This window comes from Fistularia commersonii, chromosome 1, assembly GCF_037954325.1.
Source record: "Fistularia commersonii isolate RoL2024-O1a breed Wild chromosome 1, RoL_Fcom_v1.0, whole genome shotgun sequence".
In the NCBI taxonomy this organism is placed as follows: domain Eukaryota; kingdom Metazoa; phylum Chordata; class Actinopteri; order Syngnathiformes; family Fistulariidae; genus Fistularia; species Fistularia commersonii.
Window position 1 is genome coordinate 3861232 of NC_141284.1, and position 13513 is coordinate 3874744.

At 47.5% G+C, this 13513-nt stretch overlaps 1 protein-coding gene across 1 annotated transcript in view; it reads right to left on the reverse strand.

Moving 5' to 3' along the window:
* gmds (GDP-mannose 4,6-dehydratase) overlaps window positions 1–13513 on the reverse strand; it is a 167414-nt gene that overhangs the window by 36767 nt on the left and 117134 nt on the right. Inside the window, exon 8 of the mRNA XM_086144824.1 lies at window positions 587–705. Coding sequence (XP_086000950.1) covers window positions 587–705 — 119 coding nt within the window. The remainder of the gene's footprint in view (window positions 1–586; window positions 706–13513) is intronic.

Genomic DNA, 13513 nt, shown 5'->3' on the forward strand with positions numbered 1-13513 from the left:
ATTTTACATTCTAATTTTCCATTACCATAAGCGGTCAAAGGTCAAAAGGTGTGAGAAAAAAAAACAAGCTAATGCTAGCGTGTCTACTCAAGCGGTGGCATTTTCATTATAATTATTATTAGCATGTGGAGCTAATGCTAACGCTAGCTAACACTATGAAGGCTAGTGATGCAGGCAAGCACCCATCCAGTCAAACACACACACACACACACACACACACACACACACACACATTTTTAGCATGGCCTGTATCATGGATGCACAGATCATAAACACACTTGGAGTCGGGGGGGACTTCAGATAAATCCCACCAGAATTTCCGCCATTTTGTCACACACACTGCTCCGTGCTGCGCCCGTGTGTGTCCGTGTGTGTGTTTTTTGAAATATTTTCCTTTCTAACCCGCCCCGTTCAGTTCGTCCCTCCGAAATATTCCTCAAAATTCCCAGCGGAGCCCTGCGATGACGCATGGGCGCCAGATTTCTGGGTGACGTCGATCAAACGTGACACCGCGACAGACAGATGACCCTTCGAGGAGATGCACGCTTGAAAGTGTGTGTGTGTGTGTGTGTGTGCGTGCACTCACACGATGCTCTTCCCAACGTGCTGGAAAGCCTTCTCCACAAACTCCCTCACACTGTGCACCTCCCCCGTCGCTATGATGAAATCCTCCGGCTCCTCCTGCTGCAGCATCAGCCACATGGCCTGCAAAACAGAAGGGGACGGCGGGGGTTTTTAATAAAATAAAATTAAAGAAAATGAAAAAAAAAAAAAAAAAAAAAAAAGGAAGAAACGTCACGCCGGCTCGCTGGACGCCGTCCGGCATCGGCCCCGACAGACAGGAAGTGAACCTGCGACCCCTGAGCGGGGCACTCGCCCGTACCTCTGTCCTGACGTCACCGTCGGAGGCTCGAGGGGGACGGGGAGCGTGGGAAAGGAGGAAAGATGGCTCCCCGCAGGCCCGCTGCGTCGCCGGCACACAGCGAAAAAACACGCACGTGCACGCGCAACGTGCACACACACACACGAAAACACACGACGGGTGAAAAGTGACAGGAGGGTTTTCCATGAATGAAGTTCCAGCGTTTAGTTGTTGTTGTAATTACTGGACGATTTCCCTGAACGCGCCACCGTGACGTTGGTGGATGAGGACCGAGCTGTCCCTGGAAAAAGGTATTGATCGCAGATTTGTGGGAAATCAATTAAGAAACCGTAAAGAAACAAAAAAAAAAAAACAACTTAATTTTGAAAAGCCAGTTTCACAAATAAAAGTCAGAATCCTGCTTCCTTCTACCGAATTTTGTTTCAACCTGAAATTCCAATGTCAATATTTTAATATTCATTTAAAAAAAAAACAATTCATTAAAAATGTAACTGATATATCCAAATTTATAAATATTTATTTTTAATTCCTCTTCCCTCAGCCGCAGGGAATCTTAAAATCTTTGTACTTAAGACCTTAAAACACTTGATAGCCTTAACCTTGACAATTTATATTTTATTGTATTTCTCATTCTCCCTCCTTCCCACTATTATCTATTATTGTTATGTTTTTGCTTTAAACTCTGGCACAACAATTTCCTTCGGGATAAATAAAGTTGTCCTCATTCTCTCATTATAAATACATTTGAATGTATTATTTATTCTTGAAATTACTCCTCTATTTATTTTAAGCGTGGATGATTGTATTTGCTTCAATTGATATTTAAGTAGAAAAAAAAAGGTATAAACATGACAATTATTGTTTATTTGTTTTTGCCAGCTAGTGGAGAGGCGGGGCTTAGGGGTCAGGGGGCGGAGTCTCGTCCCAGAAGTAAAAAAGACCCCTGATGTTTTTACGGTCGCTGATAAAGCTTTCTAATCAGGAATCACTCTCTGTCGACTGAGGAATCGAGAGCACACACTCGCGGCGCGCGCACAAACACACAGGCGTGCACAGGCATACAGTTTTAGAGTGTATTCTCACGGCCCGAGGGTGGGGGAGGCGGGGAGTTGCCGCGGCCCCGAGCCCGTTTGTCTCATCACTGACTTAAACAACGTAGGGGTTTCAGATGGAGGCGATCTGAGATCTGTCTTATCAGTGTCTATGTGTGTGTGTGTGTGTGTCGGGGATAGTTTATGAGGTGCGGTCGGACAGAGGCACTGGACTGTCTCGCCTGAGCTCTGGCCGAATCCCCGAGGGTTCTGCTCCGTCTTTTTCCAAACTCACACAGGATGAGTGACCGGAGCGCCGACCCCCTAGTGGCCGATGCTGGAACTGCAAGTAAGGGGAAGCCCATCCTCAAAATGGGCTTTTGGTTTTTCTTCTTTTTTTTTTTTTTTTTTTTTTTTTTTCCTTTTTGTTTCGTTGGGGAAAAAGACGTGGGAAAAGGACGATCGGATAATTCACAGGAAGATTTTTCATGAAATTGATACTTTCAAGGGAAACAGCTCAGGGTCCCAAAGTCAGAGGTGAGAAAACTAGAGATTTTCAGCGGATTACATGAGTACATTCTGAAACTACAATCGGTAATTTATAATTTTTAACGTCAATTATCGCTCTTAAATGCAATTTTAAATTTAATTTTCAAGAAATTATTGTTTATTGTCATTATTGTCATATGTCATTATTATTGGGTAATATCATTATTATTTTTATATCATTATTATTATTACTAAATTATTATTGAAATTATTGTTTACTTATCACATTATTTGCGGGGATAATTTCTTCCTAATTTTCAAGGCTTCTTCAACCTGCTGGAACGACTATGGGTCATTAGAATTTAATGTAATTTATTGCTCTTCAATTTTTCATTAGTACATAAATAAAAGATATAAAATATATAATATATAAAATAAAAGATGGAGGGAGCGGAAACGACAGTAATGGGGGAAAAGAGCAGCTAGCTACGCTCATGGCGATTTGTCGGCCATGTTTGTTTACCCTCTAAAATACCCACGTTCCTCATACGCACTGACATTTGTTGGATTGCAGTGAGTTACTCTTTATGTCACTTTTTCACTTCGCTCTTTGAATCAGAGAGTGTTTAATAAGGACCGGACAACAAAATGTTTTTTAGTTGAAGTCCGATCGACGGCCGTATGCCCGATACGGCAAGAAACTGCTGCGGTTTTCAAATAATACAATATCAGCCGTCGCTTTGCCACGACGCATGCTAACTATGCTAGTCAGCAGCCACGGCTCAGAGGTTAACGGCTAATTTACAGACTATTTTCAACCAACAAACCGGTGCAAGTTTTATGCTAGCCTTCAAATTAGCGATTAGCCATGTTTGTAAACCCCCGGAAGACGACGCATAAGATGCTGACGGTGTTTGGTTCGACATACAAACACCAAAATAAAGCCATCGCAGTGTTTTAAGCGAAAGCTCTATTCCCTCTTCCTCTTTGGGTATCGCTGAATTTTCCATGACAGCGCCGCCGACAGGCCCGGCATATTCACGACAACGTTTTTAAATCTCTTTAACGGACTTTAACCGAATTTCACCGCTATTTTCATGGAATTTTCTTGCAATTTTCTTTTTCCTGGCGTCCCGTTCGACCGTTAATCCCGATTCTTGTAAATGGAATTCCTTCCCACGATTCCCGGAGGCCGTCGACGAATCGCTTTTTTCGTTCCTGGGAACGGAGCAGGAGCCGGTCCCGGTCCCGTCCGCAAAAAAAAGAGGAGCCGGGGACGGGGATTAAATTACACATGAATCTGTCAGATGTTGCATAAAAACCCTGTCCGGGGGCTGTTACCGTGGAAACAGAAGGGGATTCCTCTTTGCTCCGATAAACGTTTTCACAGGAATCTCGCCGGTTCTTTGGCGGAGCTCGTACCGTCTCGTCACCAAAACCCCGGAGGGTAAAAGGGTTAAAACCGGATATTGTTCCCAAAAAAGAAAAACACTTCACATCTGTGGCGACGAAGGCACTTCTTTTTTTTTTTTTTTTTGTTCTCGTTCCAAAAAAACCATTAAATGATCGCAGGTCAAATGAGTGTGTGAGTTGCTTGTCGCAGTGTGTGTGTTGCGTTACCGCGCACTGTTGTGTAAACGCTTCTCTGCCGTGAGCGGGTGATTGACACTTCCTTTGTCCCGCTGCAGGAGGGATGGGACGGTGGGATTATGTTACCAGGTCACACTGATGCCAGGATTTCTTTTTAAAAGATTTAATATTTAATAAATAAAAGCGCTTCTCGTCACACGTTTCGCTTCATTTGCATCTCATATCGTCGTTTCCATTCATTCTATATGAACGAATAATATCCGATATAAATTCGCAACTGCGATATTTTCTCAATTATTTTTTAAATGATTGTTTATTTTTGAATTTCTTTCATTTTAATTGAAAAATACACATCGCAACGTCATCTGCAAACATTTGACAAATGCCAAAGATTTTAATCTTCAAGCTTCGTTACTAATATCACTGAGGTCGCTCACACACACACACACACACACACACACACACACACACACACACACACACGTCTTTCCTCTTTCCCTTCCTCGGACAAAGAGTGATGGAATGCTCCTCCTGGATGGGGGGAGGGGGTTCATCCTATCTCGCGATCGTTCGGGGTCACCTGACCGCTCCCCCGCGCTTGCCCTTTGACCCCTCACCCCCTTTGCCCTGATGGACAAACCAGATTTGCTCAGCGTCCAATGGCGGCGCCTCCCCGTCCGATTGACAGCCGTACGGACCAATGGGAGCGCGGGCCTCCGATCGCTTCCGACGAGATCTTCATCATCCCGACGGGTTGAAGCCCCGGTTTCTTCCGGGTTGTTATGGGATGTCGTGAAGCGGGGAACCAATGAGAAGCGAGGACACGCCCCTCGCCTTTGCGTCTTTAACGTGTTACATTGAAACGGCGCATTATTACACGCTAGTAACACGTTCTGCCGGCTGCAGCCTGGAGAAGGTCTTATCTCCATCTCCGATCTCTTATCGGGTGCGATCTCCTCAGCCAGGTGTTTGTTATGTCTGAGCGTCTCCCGCATTGTTTTGGTCAGAAATGGCCCCGTGGGAACCCACGTCTGCACTCCGACCCAGATTCAGCGCCGTATCTGATATCGTCTTTTACGATTTTTTTATTTTAAAACGCGGCAGCGAAGGTTCTGATCCAACAAAATAGAAACGTGAACGTTCTCCTACTTGGCAGGCATCTCCATGTTCTTCTGAATGCAGCTTCATTCTGACCCCTCCATTGGTCAGAACTTTTTCTAAGATCCCGATTCCGGCTGCTTCGTCGTCCCCGGCAACCAGAGCTGGACACAACCCGACGTCGAGGCCCGATCGGGGACTCACAGAACGTTCAGATCAGCAGTAATCTGAAGAGTTACTAGTAACTACAGCTGACAGGCAGCAAGTAGCTGTATTAGTACCGTAATTTCCAAACTATAAACCGCTACTTTTTGAACGCTGCATCTTACACAACGATGTGGCTAATTTATGGATTTTTTTTTTTTTTTTGAGCTAACGCGCTTCACGCCGCCGAAACATTTAGCCTCGTCACATCCGAACCGATGAAATTACCGTGAAATCCAGAGCCCGTTCATTTTTCCGACACCTAAGAGGACGACTTTGACGGTTTTAGCGCGCAGGAGGAAGACCAAGATAGCCATCAGCTGGAGGAGGACAAAGCAAGGATAGAAAATGTGTGTTATTTATTATCAATAAGTTGTGTTGCAGGCAGCGTTCGGAAAAAAGCATTTCCAGTATGTATTATGGGTGTTAATATGTAATTAAAAGATTAAAAATGTTTAATATCTCATGTAACAACGTGGCCTATATTTGCACACATATATTTGTTTATTTTTTAGTCGGGGCGGGTTACATTCAGGCGTGCTCAACAGTCCAGAAACGACAGTATCCTGATTACTTTAGTAAAAGTATGTGGCGAGCGTCCGCCATGCACTGCGGTAGCAATGGTGAAGTAATACATTACCGCAATAAATGAAGTACCAGCGCCAAGTATCAACAAGTGTGATATTCCAGCCCGGAGTGAGTTCACATTCTGTCATTTCAAAATAATCTACCTCGACGTGTGTGGGATTAAGACGGGGCGCACATGTGTGTGTGTGTGTGTGTGTGTGTGTGTGTGTGTGTGTGTGAGACACTGCGATCATTTGACTGGCTGATTATTTAAAGTGATCTGAGCTGATGTATCGACCAGAATGAGGTGTGTTTTTGTGTGTGTGTGTGTGTGTGTGTGTGAGGGGAGCTGGGAACGGGACCCGGCTTCCCCCGCCAGAGAAAATGTTTACGGCAGGAGCTGAGTGAAACGGCCGGGCTCTTCTTTTTTTTTTTTTTTCAAATCGTAATAAATAAGGCGATGAGTATTTTTCTTCGTCACGGTGGGAAAGCGAGCGGCGAAATCATGGGAATGGAGCTCCGACTCGCCCGGTATCACTGAGACGAGTACACACACACACACACACACACACACACACACACACACACACACACACACACACACATACTGGTTTGGATCGCTCTGACTCCTAGCAGACCACATGACCCCCCCCCCCCCCCCACCCCACGGGAGTCCCTCTTCTGCCCCATCGGCGATCTGATAAACAGCTTCAGCCGTGAACCTACACCTTCCTGTTCACATGGCCAGGAGATGACCCCCCCCAACCACCCGAACCCCCTCCGTCACACACTCCAGGTCAGACACTCACACACACACACACACACACCGACCCCCCACCCAGAGTAAGCCCCCGACCCTTTAACCTCAACGTTTTTTCATTCATTCATCCGTTCATCATCAGTAAAGTGTTCTGACCAATGAAGGATGGGAAGAAAACATCAATCCACTTCCTGGTTTGAAGGCGGCAGGGGGCGGAGCCAACTGGGTAAGAGGCGGGGTTTAACCCGGATGGGGCGGCTGTCAATCAAAATTCCTCAATGGATCTGTTGGTTTTTTTTTTGGACTAAAGGAGGAAAACACGGAGAACGGTATTACGTACGATGTGTGAATGGTTATATGTGTTTATGTGGAGCCCTGTGATTGGCTGGCTGACCGACCCGTCCAGACTCGCCAAATGACAGCCAAGATAGGCTCCGCCCCCTGCGACATAAGCGGTACAGATAATGAATGAATGAACGAAAACATCTGGATGAATATCCGAATCACAATCAAATGTTTTTCCCCGCCGCTCGCCCCTGCCTCTCCTGAGTGGCGCCCCTAGTGGTCACGGGCGGTACTGCAGTCTGCGGTTTCCAGTCCATCCTGGCAGAGGCCTGTCGGTTGTTGTCGCCCCCTCAACTCGGTCCGACGCCGACCGGCTGGCGCCGCTCTGGCTTCCGACAGAGAACCGGGTTGAATCACGATGTTGACTCAGCCGCGGCGCGTCTCGGTTTTTTAACTCCAGGAGATTTTTTAGCGACGCGGGGCGCCCGCCGAACTCTGCCCTCGCGCAAAAACGACCACGTCCCCGCCCCGACCCAGCTGACACCTGAAAAACCGCCGCCGCCGTCGTGCACGGCCCGGCCCTAATCCCTTCCAGATGCGGCGCCGTCCGGCGAGCTGCCGAGGCTGGTCGCCGCTGGAAAATCCCTGGTGAGAAACCGGAGGAGGCTGCTGACTCAGAACCCGCCCGGTTGGGTCACAGCGCCGGGGAACCGGAGGGAAACACATCACACCGCTATTACTGTCTTATTACGCCGCTTCTGGAAATGAGGGCTTTTTTTTTTTTTTTTTTTTTTTTTTTTTGGCGTGAAAAAATAAAAACGGCTCCCGTAAAAAAACGTCATAAATGGGTAAATGCGGAAAGTTCCGCGGGGCAGGGTGAAAAATTACGGGATTATTTAGTCTCAGGATTGTGAGAGTAAATCTGGAGATCTATTCTCATAAAGAGCTGCTCATTCTGACAGCTCTTTGCCAAATAAGTCGTGATTAATTGATCGATTAACTGATTAATTAATTTGGGGAAAAAAACAGTAAATTGTAGAAAATTAATTTCAACTCTTAAAGTCTTAAAATCTTAAAAAGTACACCTTGTATGAACACTCACTTCCCGTCCCGCAGGGCAGGGTGAAAAATTACGGGATTATCTAATCTCAGGATTGTGAGATCTATTCTCATAAAGAGCTGCTCATTCTGTAAGCTCACTTCCAAATAAGTAGTGATTAATTGACTTATTAACTGATTAATTAATTAGAAAAAAAAAAATCAGTACATTGTAGAAAATTAATTTCTTGATTCCCAAAGTCTTAAAATCTTAAAAAATTGAAAATGTACACCTTGCATGATCACTCACTTCGTCTCCCGTAGGGCAGGGTGAAAAATTACGGGATTATCTAATCTCAGGATTGTAAAATCTAATCTCATAAACAGCTGCCCATTCTGACAGCTCTTTGCCAAGTAAGTAGCGATTAATTGATCGATTAACTGAGTAATTAATTTGAAAAAAAAATCAGTAAATTGTAGAGAATTAATATCTTGACTGTTAAAGTCTTAAAATCTTAAAAATTGAAAAAAAAAAAAAAAAAAAAACACTTTGTATGAGCAGTCACTTCCAATCCCCATGTTTTATTTCCCATTCCTGACCGTGACGCGTACGTCCAAACATGAGCCGACAAATAAAAAAAAAAAAAAAAAACAGATTTCCGACTCGTATTTTTTTTCGTATTTATCTTCATTCGGTTCCTAATCTCACAACGCAAGAATGTTAAATCTTTAAAATGTAAAGAAGCGATCTGGAAGGCGGGCGCGAGGGTGGAGGCTCCGCCCACCAGGCCTCAAACAGCTGATAATGGGATTAATGGCCTCCCGCTCGGGGCGACGACGCGCCGCTAAAAAAAATCCCGATTGACGTCACGCCCCGCCCGTGACGCCGACCCAACGCGTCACCTTCCTCGCCGTTATCAGGACGCCCCTCCGGCGGCCGGCTCCGCCCACCCCGCCGCTCAGACCAGGCAAATCCCATTCAAATTGCGACTTCCTGCCCGGCCGACGCTCACTGAGCTCGAGCTGCACCGACGGAGGGGTTGGAGGAGATGTGTGTGTGTTTGTGTGTGTGTGTGTGTGTGTGAGGACGACGTCCAGCAGCACGTCCTCCCTCGCACATCTCAATCTTGACTCCCGTTTTATTTTTAAGCCGTTGGCCTCCGCCCAAATACCAGGCCTGTTAGGCAATGCGTCGGCCGCGTCGGGGCCCGGAGGAGGATTCGGATTCGTTTTTGACGAGTCCTCGCCAAAGTCGTCTCCAACTCCTGAGGCGACAGACGTCCATATCTCGCATTTGTTGTTACAGTACAAATAGTACAAAAATCCACACGCAAAAAAAAAAAAAAAAAAAGCGATAGCTGTATTACACCTGTATTACATGTTCGACAACAATCATGCGATTCAGTGGAAATGTGATAACTGTGCGTAATAACTGTTTAATTACTTTTTCTAACTGTTTGTAATAACACCTTGTAGTAACCGTCTAATAGCTGTTGTCACTTCTCTGTCAAGAATGAATAAACTGAAATAACAACGGTTTGTTTATCTAAGACCGTGTCGATCCGCTGAGTTTGCTGATGTCAGCAGGTGTTCGCGGCAACGAGACGCGTTTTTAGGAAGTTTTAAATGTGTTACGACGTTATTATTACCACGTTAGAAGAATCGGCCCTTTTGAGACGTTTTTGCGGGATGTCGGACGATGGCGGCGTTGGATTTTCGCCGCCGCCGCCTGTGTAAATTCAGCTCGCCGTGATTTGCATTTTGGGGAAATGCGATCCTGCCGGACGATAAGCGGGAAATCACCGAGATGGCTTCGGATCAATGGGGACGCTTCCACATCCTACGTGAGCGTGTGTGTGTGTGTGTGTGTGTGTGTGTGTGTGTTTGGGGTGGCTGCATGCCAGCATGGCATGGAAGGAAGGGTGCGGATCAGGGATGAGCAGACCCGTCTGACAGCCCTGCCGCTCAAAGGATCCCTAACCCAAAACAGACACACACACACACACACACACACACACACATGCCCGTCAATCAGAACCCGGAGGTGATCCGAGTTCCCCCACGTCGGCGGCGGCGCTAACATTTTGACGCGTCTGATCGAGCGGTGGAGAGGGGGATCCACGCCATTTCCCTTTTTCTTTCCTTCGCCAGGAGCAAAAAGGGGGCGGGGCTTAGATACGAACGCCGTCTGACTCCGAGTCTACGGCACACCGGAGAAAACGCGATCGTTTAAAAGTAATCGGAGTTTTTAAGATCTTATGGTGGTTCGGGGTTTGGGGGCGGAGCCAATTCCAGCTGTTATTGGGTTGAGAGGCGGGGCTTAACCTGGATGGGAACGCTGTCAATCATCCGAGTCACTCTCTCCTTAACATCTACAAACAAATCAAATCTTCGGTGAACCCGCGGACATATCTGGGCCGTGGGAGGGACGAGGGCGCCCGATGAGGCCGAGACCTTCGAGGGTGAACCTTTGGGCATCCAGACGATCGGCGGCGGCACGTTTTAACACACACACACTCTCACACACACACAGACACAGCTGACTTTCCCAGGCTCCGCCTCGGGGAGCGCTCCTCGTCCGAACGGCCGCTCCGGAGCTGTGATTTTTAGCAGAGCTGCTATTTTTCTTCTTCTCCTTCTCCTCCAGAGCGCCCTATTTTTAGAGATGGCTGAAATTATTAACCCCCCCCTGCGCTTCCCCCGCTCCCCCTTTCGCCCACACAATCTTCATCGTCCCTCCTCCCCCTCTTTCTTACTCTCTCCCGTTGTGTTTTGACCAAAAAAGTCAGAGACTGCAGTGTTTTTTTTTTTGTTTTTTTTTCTCTCTCTCTCTCGCTCGCTCTCTCTTCGCCGCCTCAGACAGTCTGGACGTCGGGTCGAAAACAGACGAGGCTATATTTGTAGCGTGACCTCACCGGGCGCACACGTGCGCCGCTAGGTTTCTCCGCGAGGACGGCGAGGGCACGACGCAGACGCGGCCGCACCTTGGCGGCGGCGGCGGCGGCGGTGGATTCTCCGGGGCCTGGGACGGTCCCCCCCCCCCCTCCTCGCCCTTCTTTCCCTCCCCGGGGTTCGGAGCTGGCGGCGGCGGCGGGTTCCCACACTGCTCCAAATCAAAAATGTGTCCGGGGGAAAAGGGAAAATTAAGAAATACAACGCGTTTTTAACGCGTTTTTCTTTTTCCCACAGCAGATAAAAAAGCCGGGCCCTCGTCTGGAAGTTCGGAGACGCTGCCAAACGCTGGACTGCGTCTCCGAGCAGACGCACGTCCACTTATCTACGCTCGCAATTCGCATCCCGGCGCCCAAAAAATGCGATTTATCGTCCACCGGGCTCGAGCCGCCGCAGTGTCGGGGATATTTGCTCCCTCCAAGAGTAATAACGCCTTTATTATCAACCTCATTCCTCTCCGTCGCTCGGCCGCGGTTGTTCGTTGCCGTCGACGACGGCCAGACGGGCTTGTGTCAACGTCAAACATCTGTTGATGAATGCTAACGTGCTAAAGGTAAATGCGCTGCGCTAATGTAGCGATTTGCGGTTTCAATGCCATTTACACAGACGCACGCACACACACACACACACACACACAGATGGCAGCAGAGGTGTTTCCTAACAAATAAGCGATCCCATATTTCCGCATGTGACGTGATGACCTTCATTCAGCTGGTATCCATGGAGATGGTACATCAGTGAGGGGAAAACCTTAGCTCGTCTTTTTGGATTAGCGACGACGGATCGGACTGACGTCCGCGAACAAAGTCTGGACCGACTCGCCGCCGCCGCCGTGTGACTCGCGATTGTTGAGCGGCCATATCTGATGAGGCTCAAAACAAAAACGGAGGAAAACAAATAGGTATAAACGTCACGTAATTCCCCTCCAGCCGCGTAAAAACGATTATTCCATCAAGTCTGCGCTGATTGCTTTGATAGTATCTGCGCGTTTGCAGTTCTAAACATAGCCACATGCGAGGAGAAGTACACATCACACACACACACACACACACACACACACACACACACACACACACACACTTGAACTTGACTGTGACCCCTGGCTGTAAGAACAGTTAGTCCTCAGTAAACAATCTTTCCATGTTTTCACCAGAAGAAGGCAAAGGGCTTCCATAAAGACTGTCATTCACTATTTAAGCCTAAAACACACACGCCGCAAACTTAATCGCCCTGTACACGCGCACACACACACACACAGACACACATGCGCACACACAGGTTGGGCCCGTGGACAGAGCTGCCGATTCTTAGAGCTTAGCGATAGCGTCATTTTTACACCGTGAGAACATGAGAAACACATTTCTCAAAGGAGCCCTCTCATTGCGTGTGGGTGTGTTACCATTTTTTGTTTTTTGGAAGGAGGGGGTGAGGCAAGAACACACACACACACACACACACATAACACACCAGTTAGGCAACATTAGCAAATATAGCATCCCTGATCTGTCAAGGCGAGGATATGAATAGGCTACATGTGGGGGCTAAAGAGGATGTGAAAGGTGTTTAAAATAGTCCCTTCAGACTTTCTGAGCTATATTTTGTCCACTCTAACCCAGGGCGCACACACACACACACACACGGGGGGGGGGGGTATCAGTAGCAGAGGATCCAGTGATGCAGAGCCAGAAAAGCTTTTTATTTATTTGTCCCTCTTTGAAGAGGCAGGAAGAAAAACAGCGTTTGTCGGGTCGGGGGGGGTTTGTCGTAACGGACCCACTAACTCGCTGTTTAGGTCGGGTTTATGTCTCGCTCACCAATGCAGCATCAACACTGAGAGGGGAACTAGCTAGTGACTCACTAGGTAAAAACAGCATTAGGCTGCTTAGGTAGCTTAGCCTGGCGCCGCGGCAGGGAATCCAAAGTGGCCGAGGGGGCTTCGGGAGTTATCTCGCGTGACCTTTTTTTGATTAGATGATAGTTGATGTCGCCAAGACGAGAAGATCGGGACGAGGACGTTAGCGTGGATATCCCGCAACAAGCGGCGCAGACAACGTGGTCTCCACTTATGTAGCCGCTTTCGTCGCTAGATTACATTCACACGTTCACACACGGCGTTGGCGGCGATCAACGCGCCGACCTCCCGATTGGAGGGACGCCGATTCCGCAGACTGAGCCGCAGCCTCTGTGAGAAAACGACTGGACGTCACACACATATCTTTGGCTAGCTCAGTCATGCTAAACCACATTCTTGATTTAATCCCCTCTGACGTGTCCGCCTCCAGAGGGTTTGCTTTCACAGCTCTCAATAGCAGAATATGTGCAGTCATACACACACACACACACATATTCAAAAAACAAAACAAAAACCAAGGGCCCAGTACAGACCCCTGTGGTTTCCCACATTTCATCTCTGAACTACTTTCTCTGATTTATGGTCGCTGTTGAGCCGTTTTCTGTTTCTACCAACCGACGTTGTGTCTTATTTGAAAAGTTCCTGACCTGGGCAACCAGTCTGTTGTCAAATTACACGACTTCGAGGAACTGAAAGCCGACAGGGTCGTGCGAGGATGCAGAAATATATTTAAAAAAAAAAAAGGGAAGCGATTTGATAAAAAC